The sequence below is a fragment of the Panulirus ornatus genome, chromosome 47, assembly GCF_036320965.1.
Source record: "Panulirus ornatus isolate Po-2019 chromosome 47, ASM3632096v1, whole genome shotgun sequence".
Lineage (NCBI taxonomy): Eukaryota > Metazoa > Arthropoda > Malacostraca > Decapoda > Palinuridae > Panulirus > Panulirus ornatus.
In genome coordinates, this window is record NC_092270.1 from 9,305,221 (window position 1) to 9,324,614 (window position 19,394).

General features: G+C 39.4%; 1 protein-coding gene across 4 annotated transcripts in view; it reads right to left on the reverse strand.

The window, feature by feature from the left end:
- Positions 1-6,039: 6,039 nt before the first annotated feature.
- Positions 6,040-19,394, reverse strand: part of LOC139763532 (uncharacterized) — a 29,928-nt gene continuing 16,573 nt past the window's right edge. For all 4 annotated transcript variants that reach the window (XM_071689713.1, XM_071689716.1, XM_071689715.1 and 1 more), the window contains one exon: positions 6,040-15,334. In XM_071689713.1, the coding sequence (XP_071545814.1) occupies positions 8,467-15,312 (6,846 nt within the window). In that variant the 5' untranslated portion in view covers positions 15,313-15,334 and the 3' untranslated portion in view covers positions 6,040-8,466. The remainder of the gene's footprint in view (positions 15,335-19,394) is intronic.

A 19,394-nucleotide genomic window follows, 5' to 3' on the forward strand; every position in this document is an offset into this window, starting at 1 on the left:
ACATCACTTCTTGATAATTTCATCCATGTAAAACAATATACAATCACTATCATATATCTGCCTCAAAATCTTACCAATATTCTCCCTTCTGACTTTATATACTTTCATGAGAACCTATTCTGCAGGTGCACGTTTATGACCAACTCATCACACACAGACTTCCTCATTCCCGATTTAACCTTAACTAGTACAACTGACAGTTTCTGCAAACTTTTCTCTACTCACACAGTTTCTGCCAACTTTTTCCAACTCTTTGGCATAATTCCTTTTCACAAAATTACAATTTCAAGTTGAAACCAATGTACTACACAATTATCAAAATCCCTCACCCCAAGAATCTCATCTCTGTCATACAAACTAAATTAAGCATTAAAAGTTAAAACAATAATTCCTCTATCATCACAAGTAATCAGTGATACATGTAAGAATATCTTGAAAAATATAATCTTCATGAACGGTCAATACTGACATCAAAGAAGATTCACATTAATTAATGTAACTCTTGCCATCATATCCACTTTTCAACTTTTGCTGTTCAAAAATAAGTTAATAACATAAGAAAAAATTCTGCAGTCATTCAATTTATTTCCTATGAATGAAAGAAAAGATGTTACACTTATCACCTTTGCTAAATAAAGTATGTATGTGCCTAGGTTGCCTTCTACGACATAGAGGGAATATGTGGGAAGTATTCTGTATCCCATACCCTTAGGAATAATATAGAGGAATATGAATGATGTGGTATACCTGGATTGATGTGCTGTCAATGGACTGAACCAGGGTATGTGAAATGTCTGAGGTAAACCATAGAAAGGTTTGTGGGACCTGGATGTGTATAGGAAGCTGTGGTTTCTGTGCATTACACATGACAGCTACAGAGAGTGTGAATGAACATGCCCTTTTTGTCTATTTTCCTTGTACTACCTCACTGAGGGGGATAGTGATGCTGTTTCCTATGTGGCGGGGTAGGGAAAGGAATGGATGAAGGCAAGCAAGTATGAATATGTACATGTGTATATATGTATATGTCTGTGTATGTATATATGTATGTATGTATGATGTATGTATGTATGATGATACAGCGCTGGTGGCTGATTCATGTGAGAAACTGCAGAAGCTGGTGACTGAGTCTGGTAAAGTGTGTGAAAGAAGAAAGTTAAGAGTAAATGTGAATAAGAGCAAGGTTATTAGGTACAGTAGGGTTGAGGGTCAAGTCAATTGGGAGGTAAGTTTGAATGGAGAAAAACTGGAGAAAGTAAAGTGTTTTAGATATCTGGGAGTGGATCTGGCAGCGGATGGAACGATGAAAGCGGAAGTGAATCATAGGGTGGGGGAGGGGGCGAAAATCCTGGGAGCCTTGAAGAATGTGTGGAAGTCGAGGACATTATCTCGGAAAGCAAAAATGGATATGTTTGAAGGAATAGTTCCAACAATGTTGTATGGTTGCGAGGCGTGGGCTATGGATAGAGTTGTGCGCAGGAGGGTGGATGTGCTGGAAATGAGATGTTTGAGGACAATGTGTGGTGTGAGGTGGTTTGATCGAGTAAGTAATGTAAGGGTAAGAGAGATGTGTGGAAATAAAAAGAGCGTGGTTGAGAGAGCAGAAGAGGGTGTTTTGAAATGGTTTGGGCACATGGAGAGAATGAGTGAGGAAAGATTGACCAATTGACCAAGAGGATATATGTGTCGGAGGTGGAGGGAATGAGGAGAAGTGGGAGACCAAATTGGAGGTGGAAAGATGGAGTGAAAAAGATTTTGAGTGATCGGGGCCTGAACATGCAGGAGGGTGAAAGGCGTGCAAGGAATAGAGTGAATTGGATCGATGTGGTATACTGGGGTTGATGTGCTGTCAGTGGATTGAATCAGGGCATGTGAAGCGTCTGGGGTAAACCATGGAAAGTTGAGTGGGGCCTGGATGTGGAAAGGGAGCTGTGGTTTCGGGCATTATTGCAAGACAGCTAAAGACTGAGTGTGAAAGAATGGGGCCTTTGTTGTCTTCTCCTAGCGCTACCTCGCACACATGAGGGGGGAGGGGGATGGTATTCCATGTGTGGCGAGGTGGCGATGGGAATGAATAAAGGCAGACAGTGTGAATTGTGTGCATGGGTATACATGTATGTGTCTGTGTGTATATATATAAGTGTACATTGAGATGTATAGGTATGTATATTTGCGTGTGTGGACGTGTATGTATATACATGTGTATGGGGGTGGGTTGGGCGATTTCTTTCGTCTGTTTCCTTGCGCTACCTCGCAAACGCGGGAGAAAAATATATATATATATATATATATATATATATATATATATATATATATATATATATATATCTCCTGGTACTTCCTCACACAAGTCTCCTTCCCAAGCTCACTTACTCTCACCACCCTCTTCACCCCAACATTCACTCTTCTTTTCTGAAAACCCATACATATCTTCACCTTAGCCTCCACAAGATAATGATCAGACATCCCTCCAGTTGCACCTCTCAGCACATTAACATCCAAAAGTCTCTCTTTCGCGCGCCCGTCAATTAACACGTAATCCAATAACGCTATCTGGCCATCTCTCCTACTTACATAAGTATACGTAAGGGTAAGAGAGATGTGTGGAAATAAAAAGAGCGTGGTTGAGAAAGCAGAAGAGGGTGTTTTGAAATGGTTTGGGCACATGGAGAGAATGAGTGAGGAAAGATTGACCAAGAGGATATATGTGTCGGAAGTGGAGGGAACGAGGAGAAGTGGGAGACCAAATTGGAGGTGGAAAGATGGAGTGAAAAAATTTTGTGTGATCGGGGCCTGAACATGCAGGAGGGTGAAAGGAGGGCAAGGAATAGAGTGAATTGGATCGATGTGGTATACTGGGGTTGACGTGCTGTCAGTGGATTGAATCAGGGCATGTGAAGTGTCTGGGGTAAACCATGGAAAGCTGTGTAGGTATGTATATTTGCGTGTTGTGGACGTATGTATATACATGTGTATGGGGGGGGGGGTTGGGCCATTTCTTTCGTCTGTTTCCTTGCGCTACCTCGCAAACGCGGGAGACAGCGACAAAGTATAATAAAAAAATATATATATATATATATATATATATATATATATATATATATAAATGAGAGTTGGGGTGAGAGAGTATCATTAAATTTTAGGGAGAATAAAAAGATGTTCTGGAAGGAGGTAAATAAAGTGCGTAAGACAAGGGAGCAAATGGGAACTTCAGTGAAGGACGCAAATGGGGAGGTGATAACAAGTAGTGGCTCCCTCCACCTCCGACACATATATCCTCTTGGTCAATCTTTCCTCACTCATCCTCTCCATGTGCCCAAACCACTTCAAAACACCCTCTTCTGCTCTCTCAACCACGCTCTTTTTATTTCCACACATCTCTCTTACCCTTACGTTACTCACTCGATCAAACCACCTCACACCACACATTGTCCTCAAACATCTCATTTCCAGCACATCCATCCTCCTGCACACAACTCTATCCATAGCCCACGCCTCGCAACCATACAACATTGTTGGAACCACTATTCCTTCAAACATACCCATTTTTGCTTTCCGAGATAATGTTCTCGACTTCCACACATTCTTCAAGGCCCCCAGAATTTTCGCCCCCTCCCCCACCCTATGATCCACTTCCACTTCCATGGTTCCATCCGCTGCCAGATCCACTCCCAGATATCTAAAACACTTCACTTCCTCCAGTTTTTCTCCCGCGTTTGCGAGGTAGCGCAAGGAAACAGACGAAAGAAATGGCCCAACCCACCCCCATACACATGCCTTGATTCAATCCACTGACAGCACGTCAACCCCGGTATACCACATCGCTCCAATTCACTCTATTCTTTGCCCTCCTTTCACCCTCCTGCATGTTCAGGCCCCGATCACACAAAATCTTTTTCACTCCATCTTTCCACCTCAAATTTGGTCTCCCTCTTCTCCTCGTTCCCTCCACCTCCGACACATATATCCTCTTGGTCAATCTTTCCTCACTCATTCTCTCCATGTGCCCAAACCATTTCAAAACACCCTCTTCTGCTCTCTCAACCACGCTCTTTTTATTTCCACACATCTCTCTTACCCTTACGTTACTTACTCGATCAAACCACCTCACACCACACATTGTCCTCAAACATCTCATTTCCAGCACATCCATCCTCCTGCGCACAACTCTATCCATAGTCCACGCCTCGCAACCATACAACATTGTTGGAACCACTATTCCTTCAAACATACCCATTTTTGCTTTCCGAGATAATGTTCTCGACTTCCACACATTCTTCAAGGCTCCCAGAATTTTCGCCCCCTCCCCCACCCTATGATCCACTTCCGCTTCCATGGTTCCATCCGCTGCCAGATCCACTCCCAGATATCTAAAACACTTCACTTCCTCCAGTTTTTCTCCATTCAAACTCACCTCCCAATTGAATTGACCCTCAACCCTACTGTACCTAATAACCTTGCTCTTATTCACATTTACTCTTAACTTTCTTCTTTCACACACTTTACCAAACTCAGTCACCAGCTTCTGCAGGGGGGGCTGGAAATCCTCTCCTCTCGTTTTTTTTAATTTTCCAAAAGAAGGAACAGAGAAGGGGGCCAGGTGATGGTATTCCCTCAAAGGCCCAGTCCTCTGTTCTTAACGCTACCTCACTAATGTGGGAAATGGCGAATAGTTTGAAAGAAAGAAAAGATATATATATATATATAATATATACATATATACATATATATAATCCCTGGGGATAGGGGAGAGAGAATACTTCCCACATATTCTTACGTTATAAAAGTCAACTAATAGAGGAGGTAGTGGGGGCTGGAAATCCTCCCCACCTGATTTTCCTTTCCAAAAAGAAGGAACTGAGAAGGTGGCCAAGTGAGGGGTTTCCCTCTTAGGCTTAGTCCTTTATTCTTAACGCTAACTTGCTAACACAAGAAATGGTGACTATGTATGGAAATAAAAATATAATATATACACACAGGGTGCATTGGAGCTATGTGGTATATGGGAGGCAATGTGCAGTCAGTGGACTGAACAAGGGTATATGAAGCAGCCAGTGAAACCATGGAAAGGTCTGTAAGCCCTGGTTATGGATAGGGGGCTGTGGTTTCAGGGCATTACACATGACAGCTAGAAAATAGATGTAAGCAAATGCAACCTATCTTCATCTCTTCCAGGCAGTATCCTAATAATGCAGAAAATAGTGAACCTTTGGGGCCTATTTGTAGATACAGGGCTGTGGTTTTGGTGCATTGCATATGACTAAAACTAACCACTAACCATTAACACCAAGTAGAAATAGAAAGCTTAACTCTGCCTTACTCTTCAGTAACCACTACTCACAGATAACCCCCACCCCATCCAACAAATAGAACACTGAAAAACACATACACACTCAAATAACCCCCAAAAAACATTAAAAAAACCCATATGACAAACACCCATTTGAACTACACTCCACACAAGTCACACTCTCCTGCCTACACTCTGGACATTACACTAGTTAACAAAACTTTTCCTCTTTTTCTATCCCTTGAACTAAAATTGGCAGACCTAATAGTACTTCTTACACTGAATTTGAAAACATTTTTAGAATTTTTCTATCAGGCATGGTTTTTAAGTGACAGAGCAATTAAATCATACAATAAGTGTATACTACTCATTCATAAATATGGCTGGTATTGTACTCAAAAAACTTACCTCTAAAATGAAGAAGTGTACGATTTTTGACTATATTTGGCCTTAGGAACATCCAGCAGTAATTAGACAAAAAAGAGGGGCTCCAACATTTCTAGTCATGTTTCTGCAGGTCCCTGGTGACTCGTTTATTTAAGCTTCTGCTTTCAAAAAGAAGTCATAGCACTTCACAAACAAAAAAAAAAAAAAAACTGTTTGTTAAAACTTTAATTTCAAATGCTCTGTACAACAGTGGTACATGTTTATTGTGTGTAATGATATGCAAGTATGTTGGACCAAAAAAACTATAGGTAACAGAAAAATTCTGAAAACATTTGGATTCCGCATCCAAAGATACATGACAAATATTTTTCCATAGGACAAAATCTTTGTTGACCAGTGAATTATCACAACACTATAATCATTCGTTGACACACATACATCAAAACACTTTATGACATGTGGTCCTGACCTTCGGACTTGCCAGCTTCTGAAGTGCTGCTGGAGTCTCATAACGACAGAAGGGACTCCTGGAGCGGAAAGGTAAAGTAAGGTAAGGCATATCAAGGTGTTAATGGACTGCCTGCTTAGGGATACATCGTGGGTGAAGTCACCTTTGCTGAGGCTGTATCATCCCGATTCATCAGTTGATGAAAGAGAGCACAGTCTTATCAAAGAATGTTTTGCTTCGAGGAAGCCCATCCTGTTCGTACTACTGAATGTAGTGCAAACTTGGAGCTGCAAGTCAGAGGGCAAAAGGGTCATGGGTAAGACCAGGACTCCTTCAGAAAGAGGTCTTGCAATAATCATTAATAAATGAATATGTATATATATATATAAACAATGCATGAAAGAGCGTATGTGTGTAATTACACAATTATATTGTACAGGGAGGAAGTTCAACACTCTTGGGGCCTGTCTCTTGAAATTTCTCTACTACCTCACAACTTTTTAAACTTCTATGCTGTCTACATTCATAATTTTACGACCAACTCATTCATCCAAAACTTGTGCAATATAAAAGTACTTTACACTTTTTGTTAAAAAGTTTCTTGCCCACATACATGTTATGACTCTGGTTGTTTACCTTTGCATCTTTTGAGGAACTATTCACTGCTGAAATTAACAAGTTAATTTATAATCTTTATGGTTGTGTGCATGTATGATTACTGCTTATCAAGAGTAGACTTTTATTATCATGTTGCCCCATTTTTTAACCTTGTATGTATGGTATGTTTCATGTCTTCAGTCTTATGTTCACAGGCACACACACAAATCATACCGAAGCCAGTTACCCATTTATCAGCAAGCCTTGAGGGTAGAATGAAGTTTGGTTGGCTGTGGGCCAACTACCCAGCTCAAGATTTAATGATGGGCAGGCCTGTGCATGAATCATGATCACCAATATTACCCACTACACCACATTAGCCCATATGTGTATGCAAGTGCCTATTTGTACTGTATGGGGAAAGAATTTTACACTCATCAGACCCATTACTTAAGAATCCTATATCACAAAATCTTACCTTTCTGTATGCTGTCTACATTAACTATGTCATTTATCTTATTCCATTCATCCACAACCCTTACACTATAAAAGTACTTCCTCATATCTTTAAATACAAGTTTCTTGCTTAATTTCATGTTATATTCCCTGGTTGTTCTATCTATACATCTTTTGAAGAACTGTTCATTGTCTGTGTCAATTTTTTTTTTCTAAAAACTTAATGTGATAAGATCACCTCTCCATATTCACTCTTCAAAAAAGGACCAATATAAAGACTGGTCTTTTCCTGTAACTCAGCTCTCTTAATTCTGGTACCATCTTTGTTGCTCTCCTTTGGACCTTCTCTATTAGCTTTTTGTGCTTCTATAGATGCAGTAACCAAACCTAAAATGCAAATTCTAGTTTTGGCCTTCTATATCATGTGAACAGTTTGCTGAATATTTCCTTATCTATGTATGTATGTGTGTGTGTGTGTGTGTGTGTGTGTGTGTGTGTGTGTGTGTGTGTGTATAACTACCTATTTGTACTGTACTGGGAAAAAGTTTTACAGTCATGAGCCCCATCTCCTGAACATTCTCTATCATACTCTTCTTTCAACTTCTGTAAGCTGTCCACTTTCATAATTTCATTGTCAAGCAAATTCCATTTATCTGTGTGAGCATATGTGTGAGTAAAATGAGTGAGTTTTATGTGAATGAAAGTCAATACTTATGTCAAAGGTCTGCATTCTACCATCATTTAGGCACATTACAAGTTATCTAGCCATCAATAACAAAATTTTTCGTTATAAAAAAGCATATCTTACACATAATATTATATCCTGAGAACATAAAAATCTTTTGCCAAGTTTCCTCAAGACACGATAAATGTTAGTGAGCTTATGCATTGGGTACTTACATATAATCCTAATAATTCACGATGAACATATTCATACAGTAATAAACAAGCACCTTGAGACTTTTCTCACAGATATTAAATAATTCAATTATTTACTCCTTACATGTGTAAATAAGTCAAACAATAAATTAATGTATTCACTGTGGTTCATTATTTAGTATGACTGACTAGGCCTTACTGTGGTGACAGTAAATATTTTTTCAGTTGCACATTACTTAGCAGGATACACCCTCAACAATGTATACTTGTACTTCACAAAACACTTGCTCAAACTACAGGAGCCACTCAGATATCTATTTACACAAACTCAGATCTTTCCAATGATCTCAGGGCTTATGCATCTAAAATGTAAAACTCAAAAATAATAAAAAAAATTCTTTAGCATGTCTCAGCTAGGTGCCATGGAGTCAACTTCACGTGGATGAGCATCCTTTACCACCAACCACTGACACGAAGAGCAAAGCAGTGAAATAGTGGCTTTAATTATGTTAACTTGTACACTATCAGAGCTGTTATAATGCCGTGAGCAGCCAGGGCAGACCATTTTGTTTATGCGGCAATTCATAAATACATCATACAAAAGAACTGAGCACCGAGGTATATTATGCAAGGTCTTGTCTGATGTCACATTAACAGACACAAAGTTTTTACTTTTGCTGAATGCACCATTATACGGAACTTTGATTGTTTTGGGGTCATTTGTATCAAGTGATTTCAATGATTTGTGACACTTTTCACTCGCTTCAACAGCTGCCTTGCGTTTTGGTCTCTTTGGACGTGTATCCTGATCAATACTTAACACAGTTTTCTTATCACACAAGCTGCTACTATAGCAGCTATAGTTATCTGCTGTATAAATACGCTTTATGACAATACTGCACTTCTTCATCTCGGCAACAACTGGACGTTCATTACCTTCACTGATTACACCTGTCCCTGATGACAAAGAAGCATCACTACTCCGGCTGCACCTCCTACTGTTACACGATGCACGTGAGGCACTAGTTGAGCTGTTGGAACTTTCAACACTTGGAGCTGGGGATGGGGATTTCAAGTGTTTAACTCTTAACTTTCTACCTACACACAGATGAGTTTGGTTGTCCGATTCATTCTCTAACCTGCTACTCCTTCTGCATACACTGCTACCAGACACTGGCTGCACAATATCTTTTTTCTTTTCTTTATTTTTCTCAGACTCCAAAATCATGTTATCACACTTACTTTCCTTCACTTTTGCACCTACACAATCATCATCTGGGGACACCTTGTTTCGTAATGGATTGGCAATGGTAATTCTAAGTGTTTTCTTCATCAAATTTTTATTAGTATCCAAATTGGTATCCTTTGGCTCACTACACATCTCAGAGGTTCTTCGTTTACTTATTCTTTTTGGGCTTGTAGGTAACGATGTCTTACTGTCTTCCTTTATGCTTAGTTCTTCCTCTATTGGATTCTGTTCATCATCTCTGCACAATTTGTCAGATACCTCCTCACTACCTACTTCTTCTCTGCCATTTATTATACTATCTATTGTCCAGCGAGTGTATTTTGCCAAGGGATATTTAACAGAGTTCCTATTATCCAACCCCAACTCACTAATATCTGAACTTTCAACCCTACTGTGTCTGTCTTCTTCACTTCCTGAATCACTATGGAGAAGCTTCATTTTTATAACTATTCTCTCCTGAGAACTTGGAGAGGCTCCAGAATCAGGCTTTGTTGGAGAAACTACTGATGTAAACTTCTCAGGAGAACCTGCAGAACTGGAACAGCTAGGAGACCTGACAGGGCTAATATCTAATGGTGACTTAATGCACTTTGAATGTACTGGAGATTCACCCAAGTGGTGTGACAGAGTTGGGCTTGAATGAGGAGCAGTTCTACTTATCTCTGCAACTGTATCCTGTGGAAAAGACCCTACAACAGGCATTATTGTTTCCTCTAGGGAACTATGATTATCTAACAGATTACTGGACCTAGAATCTACAGGTAAATTCCTTGGGTGCTGAGATGAATCCCTTGAGCTAGAATGAGTAGACACATCCATACCTACAAGAACAGATGCCTCACTCACCTTTGAATCAACAGGAGAATTTTGAGGACTTGAATGAATAGGAAAATCTCTTACATCTGGATGAGCAAGAGACTCTATCGAATCAGGATGAAGTGCAGAATCCCTAACACTATGATGAGGTGAAGAATCTTTTACATCAAGATGATCTGAAGGAGAATCTCTTACACCCAGATACACCATGGAATCTTTTCCATGTACATTAGTAAAATCCCTTGTGCAGGGATAATTTGAAAATTCTCTTGCACCAAGAGGAAGAGGAGAAACACTAGCAATCTGAAGTGGAGAATTTTCAGGATGGAAACCATCATCACCAGAATGAAAGCCTGAATCTCTGATATTTTGATTAATGCCAGCATCTCCTTTATCAGGATGAACTGGAGAATATACAGCACTAGAAGGAACAGGAGACCTCCGTTTGCTTGGATAAGCAGCTAAATCTCTTATGTAAGTATCACTGGTTTCATTTATACATGAATAAATAGAGGGCTCTCTTGTATTTGTATACGTAGGTGAATCTGTGTGCTGATGAACATCAAAATTTCTTGGATTTACATATCCAGGAGATCTTGATGTTGGAGATAAAGGTTCCTTAAAACTGCCATATTCTGTTGCACTTCTTGGGGTGGAGTAGTGGGTTGAATCTCTATAACTTGGAAGTCCAATACTACTGTCCTTTTTCCTATGTAATTCACTGGGACTGTTGTGTTCAAAGGATTCTGTAAAACTAGGGAGCACTGTTGGTTCAGTGTAGCTGTTACCAAGGTCTGTTTCCTTGAATTTCAAATCCACTGGTGGTTCATTAAGTGCTATTTGCTGAGAATCAACTCTAAAGCTTGGTAATTCATGTGCCTCCCTGTAACTACTTTCAATTCCCAGTTCAGGAGTCTGGCCAGAATCAGATGATTCTCTACAATTTGCTGCATAATCTAGCGATTCTCTAACATTATGATTTACGGACTGTTCACAAGCATTATTATGATCTAAGGGTTCTCTAAAATTTGTATAATTCAATGATTCTCTAAAGTTTGGGAGAACTTGTTTGGGACTGGTATTACTCATAGTTTCCTGAAAACTGGGAAGAATTTGTTCTCTTGGGCTATGATGGCTAATGTTTTCTCTAATGGAAGGATGAACTTGCTCTCTTGGGCTGCTGTGGCTCACATTTTCTTGGAAACAAGGTAGAACTTGTTCTCTAGGACTGGTATGGCTTACGGATTCTCTAAAGCTTGGTAATACTTGCTCTCTTGGGCTGCTATTGTTTATAGTTTCCCTAAAGCTTGGGAGAATTTGTTCTCTAGGGCTGGTATGGCTTACAGGTTCTCTAAAACTTGGGAGGACGTGTTCTCTAGGGCTAGTGTGACTAACAGGTTCTCCAAAGGAAGGAAGAACCTGCTCTCTCGAGCTGGTATGACTTCCATTATCTCTAAAGCTTGGGAGAACTTGCTCTCTGGGGCTATTATGATTCACATTTTCTCTGAATGTTGGGAGAACTTGCTCTCTTGGACTTATATGATTTGTATTTTCTCTGAAGCCTGGATGAACTTGCTCTCTGGGGCTTGTATGATTCAAATTTTCTCTGAAGCTTGGAAGAGACTGTTCTCTACAGTTAACAAGATTCACAGTTTCTCTGAAACTAGAAAGGACTGATGATTCTAGATAATTGTCAAGAATATCTTGTTCTCTGTATCCAGTAGAAGACTGCTCTTTGAAACTGACTTGAAGGCTATGTTCCCTAGTGCTTCCATGAGCTTGGAGTTCTTCTATATTAGAATGCAATGGCATGTCTCTGTAACTATTGTGCGTCTGTAAAGTTCTTGAATCATCCTGTGTGACAGGATCCCTAAAATTATTGTAACTGGCAGGTATAGAGGAATCCCTATAATTATGTCGTACAGATGAATCTCTGAAATCAGGAAGCACTGGCACTTCCCCAGCACTAGTCCTCGAATGTAAAGGCGTCTCTCTATAACTGGGAAGAGCAAGAGATTCTCCATAATTAGACTGTGGGTACTGTTCTCCGAGAACAGAACTTATAGAAGGATTCCCAGTACTAGATGGTAAAGATAATCCCTGACTGCAGTTTTCCAATGACAGCTCCCTAGAGCTGTGATTCATTGACAGATCTCTGTGACTGGAGTGAATAGCTAACTCTTGAGAAAGAGAATGACTTGTCATATGATCATTATTACTATAACCAGGAAATTCTCTAGAGTCAGTATGCATTGTAAAGTCTCTTGAACCGGTATACATTAGCATTTCAGTAGTGTTTTCACGAAATTCACTAGAGTTGCCTGGAACATCATATGGTCCAGCACCTGAGTGCTGGGGATATCCACCAGAATTCAGTGTAGAGAAACCACTGCAACTAGAGTGTGCAGTGAATCCCTCTGAATTTGCTTGTCCTAAAACTCCTCCAGAATTATGTGAAGCGAATTCTCCAGCACTATTATGCTGAGGATATCCACAAGAGTTGGTTTGTGTTGGAAAACCAACAAGGCTTGTCTGAGTGGGAAACCCTCCTGAGGTGGAATGCATATTAAATCCTCCTGAACTCAGATGAGGAGGGAACCCATTATTACTAGAGTGTGGAGGAAACTCCCCTGGATTACTGTAAGGAGGGAATGCTTCAGAGTTGGAACGTCCTAAAAATCCGGTAGAAGTGGGAACAGCTGGGAATCCCCCAGGACTAGTACTTACAGCAAATCTATCAGAACTGACCATGTGTGGAAGTCCAGAGGACATTATTTGTGAAGGAAGTTCCATGGAATTGGCTTGAGACAAAAGTCCCCCTGAACTGCACTGTGAAGGTAGTCTGTCGGCACTTGACTGAGGAATGGGCCCTACTGTATTAGACTGTGGCGATGGCACCATCATATTCATCTGAGGATGATGTCCAACAGATGCAGAGTGCACAGGATGCCCTACTGAAACAGAATGTGGAGGAAGGCCAGAAGACCTTGACTGTGGAGACACCTCGGCAGAACTGGACTGAGGAATCATTCCCAGAGAATTGGACTGTGGAGAGAGTTCTGCCATCCGTGACTGGGGAGACATTCCTGTATACCTTGGCTGTGCATGGATTCCACTGGAAGCAGACTGTGGAGAAATTTCAGCAGACCGAGACTGTGGTGACACCTCTGCTGACCTGGACTGTGGAGATAAAACTATATCAACAGACCTTGACTGTGGAGACAAGACTACATCAGCAGATCTCGACTGTGGAGACAGGACTGCATCAACAGACCTTGACTGTGGAGATAAGACTACATCAGCAGATCTTGACTGTGGAGATAACACTACATCAGCAGACCCTGACTGTGTACACAAATCTGTTGATCTAGATGAAGACTGTTCTACTTTGGCATTCCTAGGATGTGATAATAATTCACTTGGTTTGGACTGTGGAGAGACTTCTGCAGACCTAGACTGTGGAGACATTTTCACAGAATGAGAGTGTGGAGATACCTGGGCAAGCCTTGAATGTGGTGAGACTTCCACTGGCCTAGATGATGGATATACTTCAGCAGACTTAGACTGAGAAGGAAGTCCTGTGGATCTACACTGTGGATGATTTACTGCTGTCCTTGAATGCTGAGTTGTAACTGGTACCATTTGTGGAGACAGAACACCTGACCTTGACTGAGTAGATACTCCAGTTATGGTAGATTTTGGAGCAGGCCCCCTTGGACCTCCATAACCCAATAGTCCTTTGGTGATCTGATGTCCAGGCACCCCTTTGAAATTAGTGTGTGCTGAAGGTCCTCTAATATTCGTTTGCACTGAAGCCCCTCTGGGAGTGTTCTGAGATGCAGAAGCTCTGGCATTTGCAAGAGAAGAAAACCCTTTGGTAATATGCATGCTCTGTCCTTTTATAGTATGATCCACCTTAATTCCACTATTTTTAGCAAGTGCCATTAACCCTCTTGCATTTGAGTGTACATTAGTTCCTTTCAGATTTAGATGTGGTGGAATAACTCTTGAATTTGATTGTGCTGAAACATTCCTTGGATTTAATGATATAGATCTTTTTAAATTGGCAAGTGTTTGAGGTGTTTTTGGGTTTGCCTCAACACGAGTTCCTCTTGAATTTATACATCTATACAAGTCTTTTGATACCGAGTGACTGAACTTTCTTTCTGAAGAGGGCTGGATTGTTAATTCATTTTGACTGCTGACAGATGCTAAACCTTTAAAACTAGTAAAGACTGATGATGCTCTGGAGAATGATTGTGTAGAAAACTTTCCACCCTGCTTGGTAATCTGCAAATTTGCTGTAATTACAGAGCCATTGTTAATAACGCCATCTTTTTTAGTAACCTGAGCTGTTTCATGCTTTTTCCTGCCACAAGTCTCTGCACTGTCAACCATCCTCCTTACAATAGTCACACCCCGACTGGCTAGAGTTGATTCGATCTCCATTGCTGAATTGTCTGTGCAATTCTTTATACCTTCAATGGATTTTCTGTTCAGTGCAGGTAATTTACATTTTTTAAAACACTGTCTTGTATCACTTTTCTTGTTATCCTTATCAAAGCTTCTCGTATTAAGTTCTGGTTGGTCTCTACTATGAGTACCTGAGAGGCTAACTGAGGCTTTTTTACTGCCATCATTTGGAACTGATACTTCCCCATTCAGATTAACGGCACTGGCACTCTGGCTCAAATTTTCACCATTAAAATCTCGGATTCCTACATTCTGCTTAGTTTCCTCCTTCACATTTTCTACCTCCTGTGCACTGTCAGTTTCTTTAAGCTCTGCACAAGGGATTTCTTGATTCTGGTTTATTTCTTCACTAATAGCATCCACCTCTGGTGTCTGGGAATTATTACTCTCTGATTTCTGGCTACTGCCAGAAGCATCAGTTTTCTGATTCTGATTCACTTCATTACTCACATTCACTTGTTCTGGCATTTGGTAATCATTACTTTCTGCTTTCTGGTTTTTAATATCATTCTCAGCTTCTTGATGTTTATCAGCTTCTTCACCACTCTCATTTACTTGTTCTGCTGTTTCACTTTCTTTACTTTCTGATCTCTGGCTTTTACCAACATTATCACAAATGTCTGACAAGTTAGGTAGTGGTGTGCTATTACTGGAGGCATAAGGTGGAGATGCCAAGGACGACCTCCTCCGTGCTACCAGCGACCGGAGTCCTGGCATAGCTTCAACAACTCAACTGTACCTAGAAAAGTTGAATAAATGTATAAAAATTGTCTTCACAATGTTCCAAATACAAAACACTGTTATCATGATACCTTCACTTTCTCTTCTTTTGAACAAAAGGAATTTCATAATCTTACAAGTATATCATCAGTCTCCTTTTTTCAAACAAAGGGGGTTTTATAATCTTGGAAATAAATAACTTTAATGCCAATGCCCTATTTCCCATTATCTATCAAAGCACCACATGTAGGATATTTTATGCACTCCCATTCCTATACAATTCTAAACGTTTTTAACCTGGTTACACTCCTCTTAATACTACATCCCCTCTCCCTATCCTTCCAGCTCATCCTCTTTCTCCCCATTCCTTTCATCTTACACACACACTCTTCTGATCAGTCTTCTAAAACTGCTAGTCTCTAAATATGAAAACAGATCAGTACTTCACTCTCCACATTCTCAACCAATCCATTCTCTATTACATCCTATCTTGACAGTCTCATTTCTCACTTAGTTTCAAGTAATCCACCTCTACAGCTTACATTCTCTGTTAACTATTTACAGTAAATCCATGTTTCACTCCTATACATCAATAAGTGAGTGAAGTTTCAATTTCCTTTACGCTTACTAACCCAGGACTTTACTTGCCATAACCTTACTAAGGATACCAGCATTTTGACAACCTTTCATTAGTCTCTCTCCCCGAATCCAATCCTCCATTTTCACTATGAATACTAACTATATACATTAAAAGCACGACCCTTTCCCAACTTCCTGCCATTAAATCACTTCTCACACTCATAAATCCTTTTCTCAAAACATCATCTTATATGGATAGCATTCATTTTCAGATGCCTCCACTTACAGTCTTCAAAATTTCCTTGGTATCCTGAGGTTCCTTTTCCACCTATCCCATCACCACATTACCATTCAAACAGAATGATATCCCCATCTTCCACTAATCTAATTTCTCTGGCTGTAATTTCTACTTATATTTTCCTACAGCTCAATCCACAATGCCGTTAACCAATAAATTAGGCTTAATATGTCACTGTAAGCTCCATCCCAAAACACCTGTTCATTCCTCTACTTACCATGACTCATGCCCTTATATATCTGCAAATTCTTCACCACTTTCAGCAGCTTCCCCAATAACTCAAGATCTTTTACAACCCACTTCTGAAGACAGTCAAGTGCTTTTTCCAGCATTTTCTCCAAAAATGATTTTCAAAAACTTAGATACACATAATACCCAACCATATATCAATCTTATTCATCATTCTACTTCTATCATCACTATCGTAATATTTTCCTTCTGTGCTTAATGAACCAATCTGCCTGTCATTCTCTGCCTTATCCTTAACACTTTTGCTTTAATGAATATGCAATGCAAATGCATAAATCTGCCCCTCTAGCTCCCTATCATCATTCCAAATCATCAAACATAAGCATGATTATACATTTGGACCACTTCTCAAGCTCCACTTACTCTCAGTAACTGTTCATACTCATCCTTCAATACCCTACACATATCCTTTGGTTTTCATAATCTTACATCCATGTCTCTTATCCTACTTTCCCTTCACTTCTTTTGCTGAGCTTTTAACACTATATTGCATATCCTTTTATATATTCAAATGTTTTTCTTTTATACTATTCGCCACTTCCCGCGTTAGCGAGGTAGCGTTAAAAACAGAGGCTGAGCCTTTGAGGGAATATCCTCATTTGGCCCCCTTCTCTGTTTGTATGTATGTGTGTTAATATTCTCCCTATAACCCTATCTTCATATAAAAAGCTTTTATCATATGTCTGCATTTTTCTTTGGTTTTATTTTTACCATTTCCATGATTTTCAAATTCACATTAATCCCTTCCTTTTGTAATAATACTAGCTAAACCACTTGTCCTCATTGATAGGCTTTTACATGACTACACTCTACAGTGCTGTCTCCCTTCATATCCTTTTTTTCCAAACACCTTGTCTGTTACATTCTGAATACAGTCCCCAAATTTTCTCAGTAACTTATTCACTCCAACAAATTCCACATCTACAGCTCTAATAAACCACTGCCCTTTATACCGTATGGCATGGTTTTCTCAGCTTCTAATAACCTAACCCCTTCTATTCATGCAATACCAAACCAGGCACCTATCAATTTACATGAGTTTCATTCTTCTAAGTGGTCATGTAAATCAAAATGTATAGTATAACAGAGATCATGGGGTTTCATTATCAAAAAGACAGTAATGAATATAATACCAGTAAAAAAACTATACACCATACATACCAGTAAATATAAGACACTATAATATACATACTGTACAATGAATGATATCAACAACAAAAAAGTAACAAAATCTGAATCCTGTTGCAGTGCTCTCTTCATGGGATATGCACATTCTCAAAAGTATTCCCTTCCAAAATAATCCAGTCTTGTCCACTTAAAAATCTGCTTAAGAGAACAAAAAACCTTCCTTGTTAATTGTTCTGTGGGTTCCTGAGAAGTTTTTGGCAGCAATATCAACAGAAGCAGCCTTACCAGTCATACTGATGAGTTAATTGCAGCATTTCCTAAAATTCTCAAACCAACCACAACTTGCTCTAAATGTCTTCACAGCTACTGCTTCTCCTGCCAAGTCATCATATATACTTACTCCAGGCCTTTGCTTGCATTGCAAGCATACTGATTGGAAAATCTGTATGACTTTAGTCTTCAATCCGCGTGCTCAACACATGTTCCATCATATCCATAATCAAACTTTGGGAATATGAGGTCTTAGATACACTTAATAGTGTTCCACTCTCGGCACTCTCCTTGATCTTCTCTACTGAATAGTGTTCCACTCTTGGTACTCTCCTTGATCCTCTCTGCACTATAATAAATAGTCCATAAAGCAGATTCACTAAGTCTAAGGGCAACCTTAACTTCAACCATTCATTCACTTTTCTCATAACATTTCAGTACATACATCCTAACCTCATGATTGCCTGACACTTTTAAGCACCACTAGTATCAAGAGAACTTAAAAGATGCTTTGATGACAAGGTGCAAAAGGCAGAATGTGCACAATATACAGCATACTGCAAAACAAGTACTGTAGCACTCCACGACTATACACTGTATCCACGCCAAGCATGAGATGAAGAAGCAGATGACTGTTTTTTGTGGTGTGTAGCACTTAGAGAGAGCTTCAAAATTGAAAAGAAAAAGCAGCAAGGAAGTGCATATAGGGACCTCATGATTTATGTGCATTTGATTTATATCATTTCAGAATAACACACATGGTCCATTTACATTTCTCTAATTCACATGGGATTAAGTTCAGAATAGTGATCATAAATGGGATAGTTATGCCATACCACATCAGAGCCCACCCAATTATGATTGTTATTCCAAACTTATGCCCAAACAAATAATAAAGAAAGCGTAAATGGATTGCGTGTTATTCTAAAAACAGCATATATCAAATATACATAAATCAAGAGGTCCCTATACTCATTTCCTTACTAACTTTATTCTTGCACCTCTGAAACACTCTCCAAGTGCTATAAACCACATAAACTATACACTACTAAAACTTCTTTTCAATCAAGACACCATCATCTGCTTCTTCAACCTAATTTCCATACAAAAATTCCTGTGCTATTGTCCCTAGATTCTGCATGTTCTGTTGGCTGGCAAAAGATGGCAAACTAAATAAAGGATAAGTCACTGGAGTTTTTGGTACCCCATAGCTAACCATGAATGATGGCTGTAAGTGTTTTTTAAGGACTCAAAGAGTCTGTGATGACTATACCACCCTTAGAACTGGCCATCTGGGATACAAAAATGTTTTACCTAAACTACAAATGCTTAACTGTTTATTCATACAACCATAAACATATGATCTTGATAGTTTTTCTGCACCTAATCAGAAGAATAAAAAAATCATAAAATGTAAATAAATGTAACCTGTGTACATAGGGGTGACTAATATTTTTCACAAACTTGGAACAATTAAATTTTGATTCTAGAGAAATATTTATTCTATATCTTATATAAAAATTTTCATATAAAAGATTGATTTTCCTACTTTCTG